This window comes from Aythya fuligula, chromosome 5 (genome assembly GCF_009819795.1).
Source record: "Aythya fuligula isolate bAytFul2 chromosome 5, bAytFul2.pri, whole genome shotgun sequence".
NCBI lineage: Eukaryota > Metazoa > Chordata > Aves > Anseriformes > Anatidae > Aythya > Aythya fuligula.
The window spans coordinates 54,293,451-54,319,657 of NC_045563.1; the positions used below are offsets into that span (position 1 = coordinate 54,293,451).

The following is a 26,207-nucleotide window of genomic DNA, read 5'->3' on the forward strand; positions in this document are numbered from 1 at the left end:
CTCTGGGGCTGTTTAGTTATGCTTTGGCCTGTGATTAAGTGATACTTTCCTTACAATTCCCATGAGTAAATCCAGTTCTTTGCTAGAGATAAGGAAATCCTTTTTACTGTTCTTTTTTGTCTTTTGTGTCTATTTTGCTTTATTGTCTGCTTCCATCCAGTATCCTCCCTAGCCAAACACAGGCAGATTAGACAAGGAAAGAGCCTCACGTAAAGGGTGATGGGGGAGACTGGGTTTGTGGCCTGACGCTGCGTGGGGGCAGGAGTAGACTGGGAAAGGGAGCAACAAGCAGGATTCACTTGGGATCCCACTGTCCTGGAAGGGGCTGACGTTGGCTAAGAGAACAAAGGAAGGCAGAGGATGACAACTCTGGGCCCTCATTTAAGCAGGAGAACAGGGTCCTGGTGGGATAGAGACTTCTAGAGGGGCCAGACTGAGGGAAGGAAAAGGGAGAAGGAAATCGAGTCAGAGGAGAGGAGTGCCCTGGGTCTGGGTAATGACCAGGACCGCTTAGATAAGGTCTCAGGGTGACTGAGGACATGAATATGGGCCCAGACAAAATTAAGGAAGAAAGTAAATTACATCAGCTGCTAGGAAGAAAAGGTAGATTGAGGCTTAGCTAGGGAAGGAAGCAGAGGTTGGATGCTTGTATAGTAAGGGGAGCAAACATTAATATGTGAGCTTCATATTTGCTGTGTAAAGGGCTTGTGATTAAGAACGGAGCCTTGCTACATAGCAAAGATGAGCAATGCACTGAGAAAAGTGACTGGGAGAGGGAATAAAGGATAGAGCAGGGCCCGCGAATTTATTCATTCACTGTCAACCTACTTTTAAGTACCTCGAGTATCCATTCTGTATCAGCTTGTGATAGTATCAAATTGGCAATTATCTGTTCTAATACAGCAGTCTTGCACAATAATCATGTTTTCTGGTGTATAACTTGCACCAGATCTTCTTAATGGAAATGATTAGTCTGATATTCCAGAAATGATACAATGCAGCATGATAACTGAGTAGTTTCTCCTCTTCATTCAAATTTGGGACTGAAATTATTTACAGCATGATGTTAATGCATTTGTTGCTGTGTTGTGTTTTTTTTTTTTTTTTATTGTTGTTGTCTTTTGTTTGTTTTAGTTACTTAAGTTTAAAGGAACTGTTTAAAGGAATTATCTTTTTAAGCACACTAACGTTAACACGAAATAGCAGAAATGGAAGACGTCTATTGCAGTTACTGCAGGGGAAAACTAATGTATTTGTAGTTGGTGCTCACTGGTAATCAGCTGTAATATCAATGAGATTTGCAGAAAGTCTGTCATGTCTTAAAGAAAACGAGTTCAGATGGTGTTAAGACTGCACTGTTAAAAAGAAACAACAGCTGATGGCTAACTGAGTGACTTCTGAATATTGCCTTACAGAAATCAGGAATGGGAATCTAAAGGCCATCTTGGGCCTTTTCTTCAGTTTGTCTCGATACAAGCAACAGCAACAGCAGCCACAGAAACAGCAACCACAACACCATCCATCCCAGCAACCTCCCCCAGTGTCCCAGCAAACAGGACCTCCATCTCAGTGCCAGGTCGGGCTACAGCAACAGCAGCAACAGGTGCCAGCTTCACTCCAAACTCAGTGCCAACAGCCCCAGCAAGCTGCACAGCATCAGTTAAAAGCACAACCAGAAATGCAGTCAAGGTGGGAAAATTTCCTCTTTTTTTTTTTTTTTCATTGTTTGTTTTTCTTAAAGGTCTTCAAGAGTCAAAGAAACTGCTTTCTTTAGTTCTACTCTAGAATAAAGTCAGTGTTGGAAATTGAGTGCTGGGTAGCAATTGACTTCACACTTTTGGTAATCAAAGCACATGCTTAAATATATTCTCCATGCTAGAAGTACTTGGTTCAATGAATGCAGAATGCTTGCAAGACCACCATATTTTATAAGGATATTTTTCTCAGTATTCCTTTTGCTTCCTTCTATTTTCAAAACATATATACGTGTATCCTTGCTATTACAGAGTGTATACTACGGACATGTGAAGAGCAATTGCCGTCCTCACTAAGAAATGGAAGGTTCTGATAATTGTAGAGGAAATAGAGCTTATCACAACTAGTGATGGTCAAAATCAAATCTAAGTTTATTGGTCAACAAAAATAAGTTGCTGGCTTAAATGAAAAAAATGTTCACTGTTGGTGTTTATTGGCACTCCTAGATCAGCGTATAGGTAACAGAGGGGATATTTGTGTCTTGAGAGTCTTTTATCCTACAGGTGCTCTTTCTGGGTTAGCATAAAAGCCATTGATGAAGGCAGTACCAGTGTGAATATATTTACAGCCTTCTGCTTATCTGACCATTCCTGTTAAGGGGATGAGCATTTTAGTGGTAATAAGTGGGCAGGATGAAAGGCTGAAGTAATATTTGCTACTTTTTTTAGTGGAAGCTTATTTGTTTCAAAATATCACAGGTTAAGGCTGACTGGTGTTAAGGTAACACATATTGGGGTGAACACTAAGTGCTGCTTTATGTAGGATATAGAGAATTTAAGTGAGGTCTTCTAAGAGAAACACTACTCTGAGCTCATTTTGTTTTGCTTATGTTTTTCTTAAAGAACCATGCTCATCTTAGATGGAAAGATTAGATTTAAAAATAACCAACTTTGAGGTGTTAAATGTCATAATGTGTATATATGTGTACATATACACATACATGTGCACTTAGTATATGTAAGTTAGTAAGCTGAAATGGCTCAGATGCTGCACAAAACTATATATAATAACAAGCTGAGGAGCTGAAGGGTAATACAATGTGACTTTGCATGCAGAATTTCATCTTCATTACTTTATAAAAATTGATTTTGACCTAAAGTTGTAGTTGGGCAAGAAGCTTTCTTTCCTTTGAAATTTATAATAGCTCCTTACTCCCTTAAGCTAGTTGCTAAATTCAGTGGCATAAAAACCAAAAACTTTCTGTGCTCAATGATGTCTTCCACTTTTTCTTTCCTGTCGTACAGTGCATCTCCCAGGGACTCATCTCAAAGCAAAATCATCCGATTCACTCTTGGTCAGAAAAAGTCTTCTAGGTTAGCATTTCTTCATCTTCTGCAAAGCATGAATAATCCTTTTGCAATATTTTTGGATGCATGCGTAGGGTTCATGCTAAATATATTTACCTCCTTGTTTGTAACGAGGCATCTTAAAAGCAGCTGAAACGTGCAAGTATTGGACCAATTTTAACTTCTTTTTTTTTCCAAGGTGTGGAATGCATTTTGGCCCACAAGAAAATAATTTTGTCCTTTTGAGCTTTTGTTTTTGAGAACAAAACATGGTTCTGGGAGTGCTCTCCCCACTTTCCCTGTCTGTATTAGTTGTATTTAGATCTGTATTATTGAAACTACCAGCATCAGGCTAGTGCTGTCCCAGCTAGTAAGTGGAGCATAGCCAACACACGCCATGTGAGCCCAAACAGCATTGTGTGGGTGTTTCCATCGGAGCTCCTGCACTCCCCAGTGTTCTGAAGCTGAGAATATCTGATCTCCCTGAAAATGATTAATAGGTATTTCAACCTATTTTTTGTCCTGAATCCCAGCTTGGTTTGCATGCCAGCCCCTATGGCCATCTCATCTCAGCACTCATAAGGATTGCTGTAAGTGTTGCTAATGTGGTTATTAATCTTAATTTTGCCTTTTATTACAATTATATATAAAAATGTTTTATGAGGATGTTTTATAGAGTGGTACATTATTAAACTATTCTGGATGATTTTTGCTAAGCTGGTGTACCATTATTTATGACTGTATTCAGCTTGGCAAGTTTCTATAGATTGTTAGTTATGCATAATTTGGATTTATTTCTCCCGTCTTACTTCTTTTATGGCAACAGTGAAGGTCTGCACCATAACCCCTTTTAAAATGTTCCCTGTTTCCTTTTCATGTTCTCTCTTGATCATGATCATGGCTTGACAGTTCATAGTTGCTTAGAGGAGATGCTGAAGAGTAGTAACAGAGAGCGTCCTCTGAGCTCGGTGCCCTGTCTCCAGCTGCAAGAAGCCAGGAACATCTCCCTGCACCTAGATTTTTTACTAGATTTCGCAAATCTCACTGTAAAATATTTTGGCCTAAGACCAAATGCATGGGCTAAAAAGAAGATCAGTCAGTTAAACTACACAAAAACAATGTAGGAGAGATTATACTTCCTTCAAGAGTTTTTGTTAGCTCATGTGTTTTTTATTCTCTGTGTTTTTATTGGCAGTGACAGTCCTGATTGAGTTTAAAACTTGCCACTTCTTGAGTGGTGGCAAGCTTTGAGTAGCTTCGTTTACTTTAAAATGAGAGATTTGCAAAGCCTCCGTGGGCACGTGTGGGGAGCCTTTTCTCCCGCCCAGCATGGGGACACATCCCGTGCCTCCTGTCAGCCCCACCAGTAAGCTCCCCTCCAGTACTGGGTGCTCTGGTGGCCTCCCTGCGGTGCTCAGCCCATACTCACAGTGTTTCATCCTTCTGTAGAAACTTACACCTGAGGGATCTTGAGTATTCTCCCTACCCATGAGAAACCTGGCTTGTTTCCTATGAAGCAAAGCAAGCTGTTAGGGAACTTTCTTGTCTCAGTGCCCCCCAAGACCTCCAGAAGAGCAGCGTGACAGTCCTTACGAAGAGCAGTTGTTCCTTCCCCTGCAATATCCCCGCTTCCTCCTGCATAGTCTCCTCTACTGGGGATGAAGCATCTCTGGGGGGTTCCCATTTGCACTTCACTGCAGTGACAGCCATGTACAACTTTCTAGCACCCCCCAGTGTTAAAAGAGGCTGCTCTTCCTGGCTAAATTGAGGGTCTTGTCTAAAAGGCTTCAACAAAGTAAACCTCAGAACCATGATGTGCTGTGCCAGATCCGCGGTGGTTTGAGTTTGCGAATGATTTTTTGCTTTTGTATTTGAATGATGCCCTGATGTTTTTTTCCCATTTTGAGCTTTGAAAGCATGTGCATGCAGCTGCTGACGTTTTTGTTCTTCTCCTTCATGTTTCTTTCCCTATTTCCTATTTCTTCACTAGTCTTTGAGAAGCCAGTTTGTTTAGGAAGCGCTGCCAGACTCCTTCCTGGCTTCTTTTCCTTCCCGTGGGCACGGCAGTGATTTGGTCTGTTGCGTCCCCGTTCTTGCAGATAACTGGGACTTCTTCATTTCAGCCTATTATTGGCACAGGTTATTTAAGACATATTGACTATTTTATTTTATACAGGACAGTGCTAAAGAGATTTTACTGTGCAAAAAATACAAAGCACAGAGAAGTCCCCTTCAGCGCTACTGTGTGTGACATGAACTGATCCTATCTTTTAATCCTTAGTGTGATCTTGTTGCTTTTGAAAACCGTGAGCTGTTTCACTAATTCTCTTCTGTGTGGATTTTGAGGAACTAACAAATCTTTCAATGTTTTATATTTTGTCAATTTGGAATGTGGAAATAGGCTCATTGGCGCACAAAATACCGTGCAGACATGGCAACTGAGTGTATAAACATTGACTTTGAAGGACTCAAGCACACATACTGTTTCGAGATGTGATGCCTGTGGCTTTTCTACTCATCAGGCTTTTTAGGAAATTCTACCCGTCCCCTTTTGCCTGAAAAGCATGCAACAAGTATCCTTTCCTGTCTACTTATTCCAGAATCTGAACTGCCTTTTTTTTTCCTAGGTAAACATCTAAATCTTTTAAATATGGGTTACAGCAAGGAAATGCAAAGTTGGAAAGTTCTTCCTTGAAACAGCTTGCTGCCATCCTTTTTCAGTTTAAACCAGGGGCTTATACCTGCTCACTGACAATGTGGTTGCCCTACGAGGGGAAACTTAAGCTTTGTGTGACTTTATGGGCGCAAATTAAATCCAGTTAATGTTTTGCTGGGCTTGGCCATTAGGCTTTGTAGCTTTCAGACCACAGCTGTAATGTGCTTCCCTACAAGGAAAAAGGCAGCCGTATTCTGTCTCATTGTTATTTCCAAAATAAGTGTAGCCCTGTTCAGCAATCTGGTCTAAGAATAGTAGTGTCTCATTTGGCCTTAAGCTTGCAGCAGTGCTGTTACTGCGCTGAATATACTGCAGCTATTTCTGATTTACAAGATGTACAGAAAGTGACCATTAATGAAAGCTGAATCATGGAAGAAGAAGAAGCTATATAGAGAAGGTCTGATTATATCACTTGACTTGGTGGGAGGTAGTTAAGTATATTCTGTGTTGAGTCTATTAGAAACAACTCAACTGTTTGCCAATTCTGCTATTAGTCAACGTACTCAGGAATTTTAGAACTGGATCCTGATTTTTTATTTTTGAGCCAAAAACTCTCTTGGAAATATATTAAAGTATCTAACTAAATGGTTTAGGTTCTCTCTCTCTCTCTCTCTTTTTTTTTTTTTTTTTTTTTTTCCCTGATGTGAAGCAGTTCAGACTTCAACTGGTTTACCTTGTATTTTTCATCTAGGATGATTTTTTGATTTTATCTTTCATAAGGACAAAGACCTTAAAAATATGTTGGTGGTGTCGATCCTTTTCTTTTCAGCCTATGCATGGTATTCCACAGTTTCTTTCTCAGAGTTCTTCTTTGTATATCTAATCTTATTGTAATTTTTTCATCAGGCTTCCAGGCCCTACCACGAGGGTGTCCGCTGCAGGCAGTGAGACCAAGACTCGTGGTTCTATTAGTGCCAACAATCGACGCAGCCAGAGCTTTAACAATTACGACAAGTCTAAGCCTGGAATTCTCCCCCCAACACCAACAAGTAGCAATGAAAAAGGTGAGTGCTTGAATTTTTTTGCATTCTCAGTTTTTCTGAACAGTGGTTTTATTCAGAGGAAATTGCATTTTCCACTGAGTTCCAGAAGTTGTAAGACTATCTCAAAGTGGCAAGTGGCTCTTTGCAAAAGCAAATCCTTACAGAGCTTTAACATGATGTTTACTCTTACACACATCTAAAATAAGTGGTGCGTTCTCTGAGTAAATTTTTAATAAACATTTCTGTGTGTCTGAGGCTGATAAGTTTTAATTGTGACTACACTGGGTAGAAGATATCATTTCTACAGCAGGCAGTAGGTAAAGAAAAGGTATGACAGCACATATGGCAATTATATATGAAAGGGTAGATGAATGATCATTTCTCTGATTAGAGCTGGCTTCAGTGACTACCTGGTGAAAATATTTTTTTTTGATTTCAGTCTCAATCTAGTTTAAATTAATGGCAGTCGTTTTCATAATTTCATGTTTTCTTGATCAGCCTCTCGTAGAACTACAATTAGGAACAAAGCACTCTCCAATGACAGTATTTTATAAAATGAATATTTCTATTGTCATCTAAGATGACTCCGGTATAGATATTCAGATAACTTCTAAACTTGTGGAATCCATTGTATTTTTCTAGGTAACTTGTCATAAAGAGAAATTTTTCTACCAGGTCTTCAGTTTATAAAGTTCAGTACTCCTGATAACCTAAAAAGCAGATTAGTGAAGGAATGTTTGCCTGAGCATCCTTCATATTGTCATTTTGGTTTAGTTCTCCTTCTCAGCATAATGTAGAAAAAAATAAACTCACTGTTTTTAGTTACTGTTATAAGTAAATAACAGTAACTTAGCAGCTCCTTGGCAGAATTAAAGTTGGCAGTTTATTGAAATTCAGATTATGGTCATTAAAAATGGTAATGGCTTACAGCGTGATCAGTCTTTATTTTTGTCCTAGATTCTGTAAGTCCTCCTTTCTTGTTAATTCTTTAATATTTTTGCCCTCGCTTCAACATATTGGCTCTATTGTTTTCTTAACCATCTCTCTCACCAAGCAAAAGCTACTGATGCTGACAGCAGTGCATTTTACATCTCTTCCTTCTCCCCAAGATAATTCATCCTTTGTAAAACTGACTCCACAAGCTTGATTGCTTTACAGCATTTACAACTTTAATTTTTTTTTTGTGGTAACTTTTTTTCTTTTAAGATTTACTGTCTGATTTCAGTAAAACGTAGTCATTTCTCAGCCATGAAACCAAATGATAATTTGTAACTGTGCCCTTGCAGAATACTGTGGTATCAAGGGATCTTTTTATTGCAGGATGAGCAGGATGATTTATTGCTCATCTTCCACAGAATGAGCTTTTACAACACGTCACAGTATTTTATTGTCTTGATACTAAAAAGGAAAAGTGTATTCAAATCTGCTAAAAGAAGTAAAGTGTTAATGTTCAAGTGAAAGAGCTTCATAAATGGCCTGGATGTGTTTAGCTTTTCATTTTTTTAACAAACAAACTTATTAGCAATCTACATTATGTTTCAAAATGGCCAAGAACCTCAAAACAGCTATCATATCTTGGTATTAAGCCTGAATAAAAACAAAGTGAGAAACCCTAAATAAATTTCAAAAATATAACAGAAGGATTTGAGCCCCAAAGGACTGTCTGTTTCAAAAGAGACGTGGCATGAAGAACCCTAGATGCTTTTAAACCTGCAAAAGGGATTTTGGTGATATTCTTACCTGATTTGTTATTCTGTTTGAAGATGCTTCTGAGGCAGCCCTCCTGTTCATTGGCATGAGCCATGCACAGGCTCTTCCCAGATAATGAGGGTAGATACCCCCTTCACCAGCTTCTCTTAAAATATCAGCAGACTATAGCTGGCCTGGTTTCTGTTGGAACAGTTAACAGAAATTGTTTTTGTTCGCGACTGAAAGAAACAAAAACTAACTGTAAATTATAAACAGAAATTTATTTTCTTATATAAGTCTTTAGTAGTACTTGCAGCCTCTGTTTCTCTGATTGTCCAGCCTGGTATGCCAGTCAAGGACAAGGAAAGGACACCATGTGGTGGGGTCTAAATGGCATTGGTCTGTTGGGACCTCTGAAGGCTTGCTCGTTTTTAGGGAGTTTCCTTTCAGGAGGAAGATTCTTGGTCCTTGAATGCTGTAAAGATGACATTTATAATATAAGAAGCAGCTGGCTTTTCTTGAAAAAGGTATAATCCTTCTTTACTAGAACTGAGGTTATGACTTGCTGTCCTGAAGGTACACATGAAAGAATAGCTTCAAGAAAAACTGGCACTGGTGAAACAGGCTTTTTTTTTTTTTTGGTGTCAAACACAGACAAAGGAGAGTAGAAAATTAATCCAACAATAGGGCATTTTGTTGAGTAGTTTGACAGGAATGGAAAATGACCACTGAAGATTTCTTCGATGTTTTTATATGATAAATAGCACCATTTCTTTTCCTTTCCTCTGCTATTGTCAAAGGTGCTTAAAATACATTATTTAAATTGAATTTATAGAGTCCTGTAGTATAGGATTTGAAGGCAGGAACATGATGTACTTTTATAAATGTTGCCGAGAAACTGTGTCTATGGCAATGCATCAGAAATGGCAAGTACTGTGTTCTGTCTGTAGTGCTGCTTTTTGAATGGCATTTACTGACTTGGTGTCTACTCACTGAGTTAGTAATCTGACAGAATTCATTAGCTGGAGTTTGTAGCTCTGAGCACTGTAATGCAGCATTAACCAGCAGAGTTTTGGAGGACACGACTGGTGAAAACTGAGCAGATTATTCTAGTCTGCTACGGTCAAATTATTGGCTTAGGCTGGCAGCTAATTCTGTACCCTTAACAAAGTCGTTGCCCTTACGAAGATAGATCCATACTGTATTTGAATACTATCTCCTTGCAGCCACTTGGCAGCGTGCCCTTTAGGCTAAATCTCCATGCTGTATGTGCCTAACTTCTATTAACAGTAGTGAGTATTTTGAATGAGAGAAAAACACTGGGCTGACTCAACTTGCCTGTAGTTCCCATGCCTGTTTCTTTTCAGGAAAATGTGTTCTTCCTTCTCCAGACCCTCATGCCCTATGCCTGAATTTAATTTTGGATTATTACCCTATCTAGCAATTACAGCCGAAATCAAGAAGTGAGAGGTGAGAATTGACGGAGCCTTATTTTCCTGTGTGATATTTTCCCGGTCTCCCTCGTCAACACCAGGCCTTGTGCCGGTGTCCCCGGGCTCTCGGACGGGTGAGGCGCGGCGAGCGGTGCGGCCCGGCCCAGGCGCACGTCACTTGGCCAAGGGATCGGTACCTGTGTATGGGTGGGCGGTGAGCAGGCAGCTGCCATCAGGACAGAACTTGACCTCTCTTGGCTTCCCCTCAGCTTACCAAGATGACTAAATAAGGCGAGTCAAGTGCTGGTTTCAGCCTTGACTTTCTTCTCTTCGTTTTCAGGGAAAAATCTTGCCGTTGGTCTTTTGCCTAGTTCCTCTCTCTCACGTACGGAGAAATAACAGTCATTTGTCAACTGGGAAGCTTGACTATCAGCTGTTTAGGCAGACAGCTCTGCAACACTCATTCCTCATTGTAATCCATCTCTTCAGTAAGATAAAGTGGTTACTGAAGAAGCATACATGATAATCTGCTTCCTCTCAGTGTTACAAATGCCTGAAAGAAGTTTTTGTTGTTTTGTTTTGTTTTTTGAGGTTCATGGCCTTTATATGTTGCATAAAATACTCAGAACTGTGGTTCTGAGAAAAAAAAAGAAAAAAAAAAAAATATATAGATATATAAAATCCGGTCATAAATTATGGCCTTCCAAAAAAAAAAAAGGGGGGCTTATGTAAGTTGAACTTGAACTTTGCTTAAAAACACAGTCATGACATAAAGTTGGTTTGCATCCATGAGAAACAAAACCAGTTGGTCTGACAAATTTTTGGCTTATTTCACATTAATTGTAACATTGCCAGACAAGTTTATTGTCAAACTGCTAAGACAATTCAAGTTTTCTGACCCATATCCTGAAGTTTGCCTAAGGAAATGAGACTTACACGACCATGTTGTGTGTCAGTCAGCTCTCTCGTGGTAAATTTTGATCCCTTTACACAGTACTAGCTCTGTTACATGTTTTTCGAGAAGGAAATGGGAGAAAAAGAAATCTGACTGTTTTGGCAGACTGTTTTGGCATGAGTGATCACTTCATGATAGAAGGTAGCCTTCGGTGTATTACATTTGAATAGTTTCTTACAAAGTAGGATGTAATTTGCAGCCTTTAAATAATCTGTGGCCTTTCCCTCCAAATGCGAACTGTCTTGTTAGTCAGTCGTCTGTGTCTTGTGGCAAAGAAAGTGCATTAATTGAAACAGAATACATCAGAAATGAAAAGGACAGTAAATGGAGCATGGGGGAATAGCTAGCTACTGGAAAATAAATAACCTACTTTTTTTTTTTTTAAATATTCCACTAGTCAATTAATGATGAGACCACCGGTTTTCAAGAGATCTAGAAAGGATTTATGTAACATAAAACTATTGTAGTTAAAAAACTGTTCTGCTGTTATATAGCAATAAGAGATTCTTGGATGCATGCAAGCAGGTGTGTGTGTTGAGATATATGTGTACTCTTAGCAAAGGAGTACACATGAGGAGATACTCTCTGTCATAAAGACCTGGAATGTTGCAGGGCTTTGCTTATCCCGAATGTTGGGAATTTAATTGATTTTGCCAGATGACATTTGCAAACATAGAAAGAAATTGGAGCATGAAGTCCAAGCCACAGAAATAAAGCTGACTGTAGCTCCCAGTGTGCTTCTAAAGTCTCCTGTGATGGGCTCTGAGCACAGAGGAAGAAGCAACTGGTGTACTCGGGCTGTTTCCTAGATAGGATGTAAATACAAGGGTTGATGAAAACTGTGTGTCTGCCCTTCACCCAAGAATATACAGGCCAGTGTAGGTAATGAACATGTTTTAAAAGCACTTTTTTTTGACTTCTTTCTTTTCAGAAGAAAAAAGAAGCTGTGGGAGATGCTGTATGTAACAGACCTTAGGAGATTTTGCAGTTAAACTAAAACCTTTTTTTGCAAACCAAAGTTCAGCTTTCTCTTACAAGCAATGATGGATTGATTCAGAGAAAAATTCTGTAACACGAATAAATGTAACTACAGTTGCTTTGACACATAGGAAAAACAGAAAGACATCAAGTAGGATTTCTGAGAAAATGAACTATTCACAGGCACTTAAGTAGATACAGATATATTTTTTTAAAGCCCTTCTGGTTGTGTGCACACTACAACATTTGGACAAATAAGATTAATTTGTTGTGTGCAAATAAGAAAGAAGAAAAACTCACACCTCAGGATCCTTGTCATGCCTAATGACAGACTCATTCGATTTTCATATGGTTTAGTTTTCCATGTAATAGTCAATAATTGAATGCTAACAGATAATTTAAAGTAATACAATATTGGTACTCTATTGTTCTTTTTGGATTTTGGGGAGCTTTATGAAAATAGTATTTGCAGTACATGTGGTCTTTCTCGCGAGCTATAGCAGCTGTCAATTAGTTCTGACAGTGGATGCTTAAGTTTTATGCACGTAAAATGATAGGGGGACAGTGATTTTATTTGTTTGTTTAGAAACCTGTTGAAATCTTGCAGCATTAAATCAGTCTGTCGAAACTTTTGGCTATTCACTTCTGGAAATCTGTCAAATCTGGAAATCTCAAGGCATTCAAAAATGAAAATAAAAATCAGTATGGTAGAAGTCATTAGAATATACATTTGCTGAAATGCATAACTGATTTATGAAATTAGAATGTGTTAGGATTAAACGGGTAATTTCCTGTTCATTTCAGCACCTGTTACAGACTTACAATACAGAATCAGTTAGTATAAACTCTGGTGTGTCTACACGTGTTAAGGAACTGCATGCTTTTCATGTGGTAGTATAATTTGTCTATCATGGAGTGAGGTCCAGATCTACAGAAGATCTTCAGGAATCACTGAGTGCTCTGGGTGTGTAAATCCAGGGGTGAGATCTTCAAGGCTTCCACTGAACACCTTAAGTACTTAAAAGTCCATGAGCAACTATGTTTACAAATTGGAACTTCTCTAGATGCTTAGAATTCCAGCAGTGATCACAAGAGAGGAGTGAAATAAATGGTTATCTGTGGCCATTTGGTAGGGCTGCCATTTAGCAGGTCTTGGGCTTTCAAACAATTTGGAGGGCTGTCAGTCAGACACAGGAACTAAGGAACCATCTAGGAGAAGAACTCATATTTCCTGTCTTAACTCAGATTTTTCTGTCTTCCAACTATTTTGTTCCACAGAATGGTGGTACTCTTCTGCGTTTCCATGGACTTTGCATATCTTCTTTTTATCTGTCCCAATGTTTTGCACAGCCACACAAAATTGACAGTCCTTTGATACAGGCTATAAAAGCAGTCTGCTGTTCTGCAAAATGGTGGGTATTCTTGACCAGCCCTGAACGTCTGCACGTATCCACTGTCTTCACTGATCTTCAGGCACTCAGATTTCATTTTGCGTTATCAAGAGTCTGGTAGCATTTAATGGGAATATTTTGTTTATTGCTCTCTGACTTGTATCCCCAGTCTGTAAAATCCCTAAAATACTGAAGCTATAGAAAATGCCAACTTAATGTCATCTCCAGTAAGTTTATGATGTGATACAGTGATGTGACTGGTAGGCTTATACGCTTAGGTTTATTTTCTATTTTTTTCATAATATTTTATTTAAAATAATCCTACAGAGGGCAGTAGAAGTCCATGGGAAAAATGACACACTTCCCCTTGGATTGCATTTTAGATAAAATGTCAGTAGAGAAAAGGCATTACCAAGCTTGGACCATTTCCACATGAGATCAAAGGAAATGTTTATTTCTCAGATTTGCGAAGAAGGCAGTGCTAATAATGTCAGGTTTCTCGTAAACAGGAAGTATGAAATAAAAAGAGAATTCATGCATATGTATTCGTGCACTGAAATGACATAAATGTTTTAATAGCCATGTTCTTGCGAATTTATTGATATGAGTCTCATCAGAGGGTTCTGAAATCAGATCCTGCTGACTCAGCTGTAATCTGAGCTCCATGTGTCTCAGTTTCCAGGTATGTATATCCTGTATTTGCAGGAAAGTAAGAGAAGCGTGTGTTCCTCTGGTTGATGTCACATTCCTTTTATTTCTTTCAAAGTTTAGGTAATACCTTTTGGAATGCAGTATATTTTTAATCACCGTCTTTTAGTATGTGAAGGCTGGTTGCTGTATTCACAAGGATGCATGGTGAAGGACATCAGGCATGTGGCACAAGTTCCTTTAGGGGAATTTCTGTCTGGCAATAGGAATGAAGTTCTTCCGTACAAGAACAATTAAATATCGAAAAAGTTTGCCCAGGGAAGTGGCGGAATCTCCCTTGTTGAAGGTATTCACAACTTGCCTTGACAGAGCCCTGGTTAAACTAATCTAAGACCCTGCTTTCACCTGAAGGTTGGAACAAATGATCTCCAGAGGTCTCTTATAACCAGGACTTCTCTGTGGTTTCTGCAATTGTTAGAAATGGTTAGTTTTGTTGGGTATTAAAAAATTTACTGGGACATCGACTAAATAGTGTCAGTGAGTTCTTTAAGGGACTCTGTTGGGGAGCAAAAGCAAAGCAAAACTGAAGTGTGCTTCATGATTGATAGTTCGACCTGGTAAGAAAAAAATCTTTAATATTTTGTTGCTTTCCTAAATGCCCTTCTTATTTAAATGTTCCATCTTTTCCCTTGTTCCATGCTGATGCTCAGTTCTGGTCTGTTGTTGTGTAAAGCTTTGTATATTGCGATATAATACAGTGATGTTCCAAACTAGTCCATGTTCTACTCATTACAGGCATGTTTATCCTGTTAACACAGCTAAAACAGTTCCCGTACAGAGGGTAGCATTGATAAACAGGGAAGTACCAAGATCCACAGATCTTAGAGAATCAGAGATTTTCATGGCAATGACAATTTTGTGCGCATCAAACCTCTGTGGATTTAACACTAAGGGGCTGACTTTACTTTAGTCCAGCTATGAGCTCTGGCAAGGATGAAATTACCACACTTCGATACTTGTAAATGTTGTCTAACTTTACATGAGATAAAATGTTAATACTTCATTAAGTATTATCTAATTAAACGGGAAGAGATATTAGCGTATGTCAAAGGACAGGCAAGGAATTTCTTTGTATATCTTTTTCACATTGTGGTATCAAAGCAGGACTGACTACCAAGTTAGTAAAATGTTGGCATGGAAACCTCCACTCTGCTGAACAAATATTTCTTGCTGGTGTATGGTTACATACAGCAAATGTGTGCTAAAAATGTGTGCACGTTGTATGTAGGCAGTTATATTTGTCGGTACAGTTCAAGAGGGCATGACATATATCGTCATAGCTTTAGCAGGAATGACTCTCCAAAGTTAAATCCACCAGTTAAATAGCTGCAGTGAAGCATTCACAGCTAGGAACATGAAAAACCCCCTGGTACTGAGTCCTGGAGGAGTCACATTAAATCCTGTGTTGATATAAAAAGCACCTGAGAATACATTCTCGGCTTGCTGCTGTGTGATACCGAGCTTTTTTCAAACTCAGGATCGCTTAAGGTTATTCAAAAGCAGCAGATTCAGATTAAGTCAACCACAAATTAACTGAAGTCAATTTAAAAATACTGACTTTGAGACTGTTGCTTTCTAAGTTCTTACCAGGAACAAGATGGTATGTGCAAAGTGAAATGAAAACTCAGGGTTCTCACCTTTCCTGTCAGGGGTAGGATCTTGAAGGCTGAAGTTTTCAGCAGCATTCAAATGGACATTGAATAAAGGGACAACGTGCATGAAACAATGAGAAGAAGGGTACAGCATCATTAGAGGCTTGGAAAACTTCTTTTGCAGCTAGGTATTTAAAAGATAAATTTATGTTTTTGTTTAAAAGGTTACTTCCTTGTTACTTAAAAGACTCTGTAGGGAGTGAGATTTATATTAATAGGGATTCTTTATTACCTCAGTAGACTGCATGTGAGTATCCATTTGTTTAGAGTTTGAAACTAGCCCAATTCAGACAGCAAACTAGATGCAGTTTTTAAGAACATGGGTGATTAGCTGTTGAAAGGGATTAAATTAGACATAATGAGTCCAAATTTACTATCTACCAAGAGCTGATGTGCAGGCAGAGGTTATAGATTTGGCTCAAATTACTGAATGAAATTCTTTGGCTTAATACATTTGAGGTCAACTCAGATGATCGTAGTAGTTCTCTTGAATTAAAAATCTTTTATTTAAGAGCATGACAATGGAGGACAAGGCCTCTTCTGTAACTGCACATAAAACAGATGAAATATTTGATGTTCAAAATGACTGGGGTTGGCTCCTGTGTCAAGTACAGGCTGGACAGTTATTCTGTCTTCTGATGTTGCATGTCTTCCTCACTGGAAGCTTTATGTTCTGCTTAATCTCACACAGTTTTTCCACTCCCAATAAATTAATAACAATAAACAGGGACAAAAAGCAGACTCTCTCCTTTCTGCCAAATAATAGTATAAGAATGAAAAAAATGTGGTGGAAAAAAAAAAAAAAGAGCTGAGACTTGTAAAACATGATAGAGATTCCAGTTAAGAAGTTAACATTTTTTTTATACCCATTTATAGTAGCATTCAGTGTAGAGACTGAATTTGAAACCAAAGGATTTTTCTGGCTACAGGTACAGGGCCAGTTATTGTCACAGCTGTGGCAGGGGAGCTAAGACGTTGGGTTCATCCAGACAGCTAGAGTCAGAGCTGATGAAAGGTTACTGGGATGGCCAAAGTTACGAGTGATCATCTGTTTGTCTGTCTATCCATCCATCCATCCACACAGATGGTTGGTCAGCCTATTCCAGGGCACAGCACCGCCTCGTCTCCTACTCTTCCTTGTTTCCTGGCCAAAGTAAAAGCCATCCCTTTTGGTATTTAAGGGTTGAGATGATCACACGACACTGACCACAATGGAAGGTTTGACTGCTTTGTTACAGTATCACAAGTGTGATGTTCAAAGCAAACAACCCCCCTGGCTGTTCCTGTTCGCTGGTGGTCAGGTTGTCAGCTGCAGCGCAAACATTTCTTTGCAGGCCTGTTAATAACCAACCTAGTCTGATGGGAACTCCTTTCAAATTACTATTGCCCTTTTGGGAAAAAATTTAAAAAGTGATTTTATTGTCCCTAATTCATATCAACATGATTTCAAGCTAGAGACCATAACCATATTATAAAATGTTCATTTAACAGTGGGAGAAAACAGTGCCGTCCCAATGCTGGTAAATGAATCTCTTGAGCCTAAAATAGCATTTGTACTCCATGGTTTTGTCCATTTTGGTAGCCAGGTAAGAAGAGTTACTAGACAAGGGATGGTTTGGCTGCCTGAGAAGAGGTAACATGAAAGCCAGGCCTCCAGATCTGATCTCGCAGGTGGCTGCTGTGCAGCTCTGTGCTTGTGAAGCTCTGCGGAAGGCTGTGTTTGTTACTGGCGTCGCTCTGAACCACTACAGCGTGCAAAGCTTGCCAGGGTCTGCTGCCAATTAGTCTCATGGGGAGCTTTTCAAAAAGCTCAGTGTGGACTCTGCCTTTAAAGGGATCTGAAAGCTGCTTGCAGTGCCCTCCCATGTGTTTAAAAAGTCATGGTAATGTTGGTAGCTGATAGAAGCTAGCAAACGCCAGTTACTGTAATAAATCTTAGCATTTTGAATGATATCTTTTGGTAATTAAAGGCTGAATAGTCCTGAACTTGGAGTGTCTGATATCTTACGGAAGAGAGAGTAAATACAACTCCGGAAAGGTAATTTGCAGCTTTTAGGACTCGCTGTCTGCTCAGCACTCTCTGCCTGGTCAAGTCCCTGCAAGATCCAGTGGCAGCCAGGCGGCTTGCTAAATAACACAGAAATGAGAAATAACTCCTGGTATCTCGAGCAGCGTCCTTTACGTGCAGTGTGCAGCTGTGATTTCCAGCAGAGAACTCTGATGTACTTGAATTGATCTCGAAAAGGCATCGACCTTCTCTGTGCGAGCGGCCAGAACCGCTGCTGGCTGTGCCAAGGCCCCAGCTCTGCGGCTGCTGAGGGCCGGCTGGTCGCACCGGGGGCAGCAGCAGTGTTAGCAGCACGCTCCTCAACATCAGAAATCAGCGGAGGTCCTGCGATGGAAAGATGCCTCTGAACAGCATGTGGATTTTGGAAAGCTGGGAAGTGTTTTTATAGAATGAAACGGTCCTCCCCTGCGACAGATTGCTGTAAGTTAAAGGTTTTTTTGTGGCAGTCGTAACTTTCTTCATGACTGAAATCATGTTTACGTAGGTTTAGAAAAAAATTCTGGGGTTGGACTTTCTAGAACAGTCACTTTAACTTCTGTTTAGTACCCAGTGTGTTTTTAGCTCTGTTTTCGGTTTTCTTTTTCTTCGGAAAATTGAGTGAGCCTAATGTTTACTTTTGAAGTGGTGACTTGATAAGACTGTACAGAAGTTGCTCAGATTAAAAGAACTGCAGAAGCGGAAAAGGGATTTTCACTCTTAAAGTGATTGGCTCAACAGAGAATGTGAAAACATCACAAATTTAGGTCATTCCCCTTTTTAAAAATGTACAAGTGCTTCATCTCGGTGAGGTGAGAAGCAAAGAGCAGATCGCGCTTGGTGTTTAGAAAGCTGCCTGTGTGCCCACGTGTGCTGACAGCCCAGAGTTGCTCTCTGTCCTTGCTGACTGACAGCTTTCTCTGCAAGTCAGACCAGTGATAAAACAAGTTTACATAATTTGCCTTGACAAATCCATAACCTTACATGAAAAGGTGCAACGCAGTTGGTGTTTCCTACCATTCTGCTGTACGCACTACCAAAAAGCAGATGCCGGAATAACTCTGTCAAGTTTTCTAAATATAAACTTAGAGTGGAGGTATTTATCAAAACTCCAGTGTGATTTATTTATCTTTCAATAGTGTGAATTTGATGTGGCTAAACAGGAAAAAAACAAAACAACAACAACAAAAAACAGAAACAGAGAGAGAGAAGGGAAAGTGCATGGGATAACATGAAAGATACTCTGAGAGTCTGGTTGTTTGTTTCATGTTTTCTTCCTGGGAGAATCGCTAGGTTTTTGTTTGCTCCTTATAAAACTACTTCATTTACACTGTCATTAGACAATTTTGAGCCATAATTTTGTAGAGTAGATACACCTGGTTTTAACTCTGTTTAAAGACCAGCATTTAAAATTGTGATAAGTTTGCAGCATACGTTACCTGTTTTCGGAATTGCATCTGTAAATGTGCAGCAGAGTCTGTGCTCCAGCTCTGCAGTAAAATCAAGTGTACCTGTACCCGAGCGGTGTTTGCTCGGCTCTTCTGAAAAGTCCTGTGGCAGATCTGACAGTCGCTTACTGTGTTCTTTCCGGTGTCTGTTTAGTATTATAGGTAGCTTTTAAAAATAAATAAAACAATCAGTGGAAAGAGTCAGGATTTTGCTTGGCTAAGAATTAGGAGTGTTATTGCCCCCCAGTATCTGTCCTGTTTATAACTGTCTTTACATATTTGAAGACCTGCAATGTCTCCCCTCAGCTTTCTATTTTCTAGACTAAACAAACTCTGCTACTTCAACTTTCCTCCTGTAGGTTCTTATAGGTTCTCTGTGAGAAGTCTGTTTTCTCTTGATGATCTCTCCTGGCCTCTTTTGGGGCTGTCAATCTGTTTTAGAGAGATCCTAGAGCTGGATGCAGTGCTTCATGTGAGGCCTTATTCTTGTGCTGAGTAGCGTGAACTAATTACAGAATCATAGAATCATCTAGGTTGGAAGAGACCTCCAAGATCACCGAGTCCAACCTCTGACCTAACACTAACAAGTCCTCCACTAAACCATATCGCTAAGCTCTACATCTAAATGTCTTTTAAAGGCATTAATTGTTATATACTGTAACTCCTATTTCTTTTCTGCAGTATTGTTGCATAGCTGATTATTTGTCCTTTTATATTTAGGCATTTAATTTCTCCTAAGTACAGAACATTTCAGTCAACTTAGAATATCCTGAGTTGGAAGGGACCCTTAAGGATCATAACTTTAATACATGTAAATAAAAATACATGTAATACAATCAACTTTAATACATGTAACTGTATTGACTCAAACTATTTCTCCCAGTTACAGTGGATTAATTCCTCTGTATTTCCCTATGCATAAGGTTACTGGCGTATGTCATGAGGTGACTGTCATGGGAGTCAGTGTCAAACAACATGCTTGTCTGTGTATCCTGGGGGTATTGCTTGCATCCTGTCAGTTCTCCAAATATGTTTTGAAAAGATTGGCTCATCTGAGTGAATCTTCAGCAACATACTTATATTGGGTGCGTGCCCGTAAGACAGCTTAAAGACTTCCAGAGTTTAACAAGCAGTATGGCACGTTTATAGGACAAGACACAAGTATGCAGTAAATCATATTCATGTTCAATTCTACGTCTTCTTTAACTGGCTAAACTTGGCATTAAAGAATATGTTCTCTTTTACCTAACAGAGGCTAACTGAAGGTTTAGTTGCAATTGAAATGAGGCTTTGCAAGACCACAGAACTTTGCCATAGTTCATGTAAGTCTTAGGAACAAGCCAAAATTGTATTTTAAAAAGGTTTTTGGAAAAAAAAAAAATAGCCAGTGACATGCTCTTAAGTGTACAGTTCATTAGGATTAGGGAAAAAAAAACAAAAACAAACTGAACACCCTTGTGCTTTGAAGTAAAACATAACCTTGAGAAGGAGCCCAGTGCACATCTGTAGTAGAGCTGTACGGGAGACAGTGGAACCACCCTAATTTATACCAGCTGAAGTGCTGGCCCAGGATTTCATGGACTTTACAGTTCGTAGATGATTCCTTTTAAAATAAATATTTACCATTTCCCGTAAATTTATTGCTGGGTGAATTGTGCCAGAGGAGCAACCATGGAAACTAAAGTTCACTATTAAATCATAGGAAAGAAAACAGTAGTATTGCTACATCCCAGACATCTGTAAGTGCCAGTATGTTTTTACCACAGTGGTAGAAGCCTCCTCTCCCTGGGTATATTTCAGTATCTTTGGCCTCTTCCATTTGAGGCTTTTCAGTTGAGCCTTTTGACTGGTCCTTGTCCATAACCAAATGCACCTACAGAATCCATCACTGGCTCCAGAGAACTACCACCACTTCTGAAGTGGGTTGACCATGACTTGATGCTCATCAACCTTCATGACTGTAACGAAGAGTAGTAGATCATTACTTGCGTGTTGTCCTGGCTTGAGAGATCTGCTGCTGCAGATTCCCAACCTAGAAATGGAATGGATTCAACACATTTTTTATTTTAAGTCTAGCTTATAATATGGTATTATTCTTCTTTAAAGTAGGCTATAGCTTTGTCCAGTGATCTGATAAATGCTAAAGAAAACACACATGAAGATGTCCAGCCTGACACTGTTCCAGTGGTGGCTGTTGTGTGAGAGGAAGTTAAAAAATGATTTTCTTCCACTCCTATGACCAGAACTTTGGTGATACGGCTAGGTCAAGGAGTTCAAAGTAGTTTCATTGAGCAGAAAGATGAAATGAAGACGATCACAGTGTAGAAAGTGATATCTGTCCATCTGCTGTTTTATATACAAGTTTAATAGGTTTGCACATATTTACATATGTTCGTGTATAGGTGTCAATACATATGATGGTAAAGTACTGGTATCTCTATATGGTTTGGTTTGACTCATCTGGTTAAACAGAATACCCATGTTTGAGAATACAGTGGTATTTGCAACTTTACTGTTTACAGATAGACAATTATGTGACTTCTGAATGAGCAGAATACAATATTTCTTAGTTAATAGGTGGCTTAGCTTGGTGCATCAGTTCATCAGTGGGAGTTTTCTGAGGTGTTTTTTGCTAATGCCTGTCACTTTTCTTCTAAAAAATTGGTTCCATTTCTACCTCTGTGGTCATTCCAAACCCAAACTGGAGCCAGTGCAGATAATCAGAATAGCCAAGTGTCAGTGTTGTCTAAGTGTGGTTCTCAGACCACTAACGTGTTTATGGCGTATTTCATATCCTACCAAACTGTAAGATAGGTGTTTCGGGTTTAGACCACTGTGTATACGTATTGTCCATGCCACCTATGTGTAAAGCCTAATCAAGACTCCTCAACAGCTCTTTGCCTGGAATTCATTAATGAATTGAATAACCCTCTTGGGAGAAATCTTGGGGGATTTTATTGTACAAATAACGAGAAGAAAAATCAAGAGTAATGGACAAGAATGGTATTTGTCTAGGATGAAATGGAGAGTGCGACTGGTTTGGAATGGCACGGTAAACTTGCTTTCATTATTTTATGGCAGTAGAACTGGTATGTGGTTGATGGAGGTCCCTCCAACTTCTTTCTTAAGCAGTCATGTGGACAGTATTTTGAGTTTTACAGTAACTAAACAAAAACAACAGGCAATTCAAGTGTCTTAGTCGGTTATGTCAAGACAATGAGAAAAGGATTGCCTGTGCTCCAATTTTATTTCCCTTCACCTCAGCAAAAATACCAAGTCTTGGCCATGTAAACTAGTAAACAACAGTACTATTGTTCCATACGCTGAAGCTTTGCGTGAATAGAGGGAATGTTACAGAAATGTGAAAACTTAGAGACTGGCATATCTTCAGCCTTTGGTATAGGTTTTCAGAAGTACAGTATGTTTCTGTGAATACACGCAACTGCTATTGAAGTTGCATAGTCTACCTCATTGAGGCTGAAGAAGTAAAGGAAGGATGGAAGGAGATGAAATGGAAAATATCAAGGAGCAAGGGTATTTTTATTTTTTTTTGCTATATTACAATAAATTGAATCAACCCTAAAGCAGATAGAAGTTGAGGAAACCAGCTCTAGTCAGCTTGGTGAAATTTTTGTCCTCAGCAAAGCGAAATGTTTCCTATCTGATCATCTCTCAGATTACACAGACTATCCCTATCTGGCAATCTCTGCCTTTGAGAAAATATTCTTGTTGCTTTTTGCTGCCAGCCAGAGTAGAAGAGAGAATACAAAGATTCAGTCATCTTGCCCGTGGAGGCCGTGCCTCTTCCCCAGCCCCAAGCCAGCCAACCAGCCTGCCTGCTCCACACAGCCTTAGTTCTCTAGGGTCAGCGGTGTTACAACTGAAATAGAAACTTCTGTGAATCTGAAGAGTTTCACTTATTTGGAGGGAGGGCTGTGTGCCAGGGTACTCTTGTTAGGAACATTCTGCTCTACCTGTTCTTGTTTTGGATTATGGAAAGATTCTGATTTTTATAGTAGGCTCCTGGCAAAAACACAGACGTTTCCATACTTCAGGGGTTCGCTAGGCATGATAAATCACCACTGAAGAATAGCTCAGCTAAAAAGCTTTTCTCTGTAGGACTCCTAATTGCAGTGCTTTGAAGGAGAGTCCTCTGGTTGGTGGACGGGAAGGTCAGGACTCGCTAATTATTCCTCTGCATGGGAAATGATGAAACTGCCACAACAGTTTCTGCAGTTCTGACACTATGGTGTCATAGAGCAGCTCTGCTTTTACTTCCTAAATTAGAGTTTGGTTGTGGATTTGCTTTTAACTCAGTTATCTAATCTATGGGCTGGACTAAAATATATTTCTCTTCATGAGAACTTCTTATTTTTCCCATAGCTGTGAAATAAAAAATGACAGCTTATTCATTCTGAAATGAATAAAAATAGTGTGAAGTTCTTGACCCTTTTAAGAAGACGTAACTATGAGAGTATCCTTTGTCTTTGTGTTGCTTTTCATGCTTATAATGAAAATGTTTTTGAAAGTTTTCAGTTATAGCAAATCAAAGTACACTTGCTTAGACTGAACATGACAAATGATGGGAAATTGCATATATTTTCTCCTGACCTTATTATAACGCAAGCTCTCAAAGACTTCAGTGGGAGATTTAAATCATAAGCCTTCGGATTCTTTTTTTCATCACAAATGGGTAGGTTTGCAGTTAAGACTTTACAGGAGCAGCTGAAATCAGATTTACCCATGCTACAGTGCGTATTGGCATTGGAACTAGACCACCAACATCTTTTTAACAGGAACACTAGGAACAAAATAGATTTCAGGCCAAGATTTGACTCTGAAAAGAGGAAAGAGATCATTATTTATTGTGGACCGTAGCTTGGTTTTGAAAACATTTCTTTTATAGTCAGTTTTAGTTAATGCAGGTTGCTGAAGAAAGAAAATATCTCCCTCACAAAGGAACGCATGGGAAATAATAAGCTTATTAATCGAATGCATGAAACCTGCTCTCCTTTTCATGAAAGAAGGGCCTATGCTACGCTGAATAAAACTTTCCCCTTTGCATGCTGATGTATTATCCACATATTGATGTTACTGCTTCATTAGGAAACCTAGCATTTGAATCTACATTCTGGCAGCAGAATCCCTTTCGTTTACCAAGATTGGTCTTAGGAGTAAAAGAGCCAGCAGACTTGTTTGTGAGAAAGAAATGGAGAATCTGAAAAAGGCTGGAGCTTTCTTAAACTGAAGCCATTTTTCAGGAGTGTGTTTTACGGTGAACCTTTTATTTCTTGCATTAGCATTCCGTGATAGAATGTAAGAAAAACTTGAGGACTTTGAATTTCCAGTTCCACTGTATTTGTCCTGAGAATAAATCACAATCCATTGGGTTTGTGTAAGAAAATATTTCTTACGCAAGAAATATCTTTCTTTTCCCCAAAGTTATAACAGCTTAGCATATATATATATATATATATATATTTTGAAGTTTCTAAATATTTTTCATTGGTATCAAATGTGTAGAATCCAGCATTCATAGAATGTGCTTGCTGGAAAATGTTAGGTAGAGACACCAAAAATTACATTTATGTCCCCACATACCCATCTGAAAAATTTGTTGCAGTCATAGTGTTGCTGTCCTAATTCTGATTTATCTGACATGTTTGTAGATGAGAAGAAACTCTCTGAATGGAATTGTATTATATTCATTCTACCCCACTGGCAGTGGAAGTGCAACTGAGGTCCAAACAGATGTGTGTATGCATTGGAGTCAAAGTGAATGCCGTGTTTATTTAAGAAAAGAAAAAAAAAAAAAAAAAAGGAAAAAAAAAAGTGTATATTGTTCAATGACCCAACCAAATCTCAAAACATTCAAACATTCAGAGAAATTAGAAATGAAAAAGTTCTGAATTTTGTTGGGGGGAAAAAATATGCTTTCGGATTTGGAAAAATAATCCATTTCATTTGATAGAGCAAGACCTTTTTCCTAAAAGCCCAAGAACTGGCTGGGTTGTTAGGAGGAAGTTCATTTCCCAAATGAAACAACACTTGCTATTTACTTCCAGGAAAGCATTGTGTTGCTCATAGGAAGGCTGTGCTGATGTGGGTTGCCTTCTGTTTCTCCTCCCGCAGCTGATGTGTGGCATGTTAACAGCGAGCTCGGTGTTTGAGCTAGAGGCGGACTTTTACAATTGTGTTGTGGACCGCAGCGTGGTCCTCAGGTATCTGTTTTCTCAGGTGTGTGCCTCAGCCTTCAGGTCGCACCTCATGCCAAGACTCTAGGTAGGCTCTGAGATTAGGGAATGCAGAATGGCCTGGTTGTTACACATAAACACGTAACTTTTTTTTCCAAACTGAAGTTAAGAGTCTCTTTGAAAAGAGCACGTTTCTTTTCCAAGCATGTTCCATTGGCTGCGTGCTCAGGCTGAGCACCCTGCGCTGGGTTTGTGTTGCTGCATATCTTGTACTAGCTGACTGGACAAATCACTCTTCCCCCCAGTTCCTGCTGTATTCTCTAGGTGTATATAAAGTAATAAGCACTACTATGTAGGTGGCTCCTTTATCAATGAATTTCCATGCATCACCCTTATATTGTCCCAGTCAATTGCCCTATTACTCCTTGTTTTTTCTAAGAAAGTAAAGGGTTTGCTGCTTGTCTTGATTTATACATTAGGTTCATCCCTGGATGCAATTCTAAATTTGGCCTGTGTACGTCCATGAATCACAGACAGATCTGTTGATTTATGGGCATGGGTATGCTTTATGTCAAGATTTGCTCAACTTTATTAGGCTGGAATGGACTAGGGACTTAGTTTTGGAAGGACTATGAATCTGTTTCTGTGGAAGCACCCAGGTATTGAAATGGGCAATTACTTTTATTTATTTATTCATTAGATGAAGCTATACAAATTATTTGCAAATGACGCACAATTGGGAGTTCTGTGAAGCTTTTGTTGCATTGTTGAGTGTCTTCTGTGGAATGCAGGCTGAGACAAAGGCTTGCTTGTTTGGACATCACAAAAGGAGAGCAGAGCGGCGTTGCAATCAGAAGTAGATGATGATAGGTAGGAGGACATCTGGAAATAAAAAATAATAATAAAAAAAGCAGCAGTGTACTGTCAAAAGCATCAGGGTAAAAGCAATGGTGCAGAGCATCTAAAAGCTGAGGG

General features: G+C 39.2%; 1 protein-coding gene across 7 annotated transcripts in view; it reads left to right on the plus strand.

The window, feature by feature from the left end:
* The window catches only part of NAV2 (neuron navigator 2), a 395,640-nt gene that overhangs the window by 257,980 nt on the left and 111,453 nt on the right, over window positions 1-26,207 (plus strand). For 5 of the 7 annotated variants that reach the window (XM_032187594.1, XM_032187590.1, XM_032187591.1 and 2 more), the window contains 3 exons: window positions 1,416-1,689; window positions 3,000-3,068; window positions 6,604-6,761. In XM_032187594.1, the coding sequence (XP_032043485.1) occupies window positions 1,416-1,689; window positions 3,000-3,068; window positions 6,604-6,761 (501 nt within the window). The remainder of the gene's footprint in view (window positions 1-1,415; window positions 1,690-2,999; window positions 3,069-6,603; window positions 6,762-26,207) is intronic. The other 2 variants (XM_032187595.1, XM_032187592.1) reach the window with 1 other exon arrangement.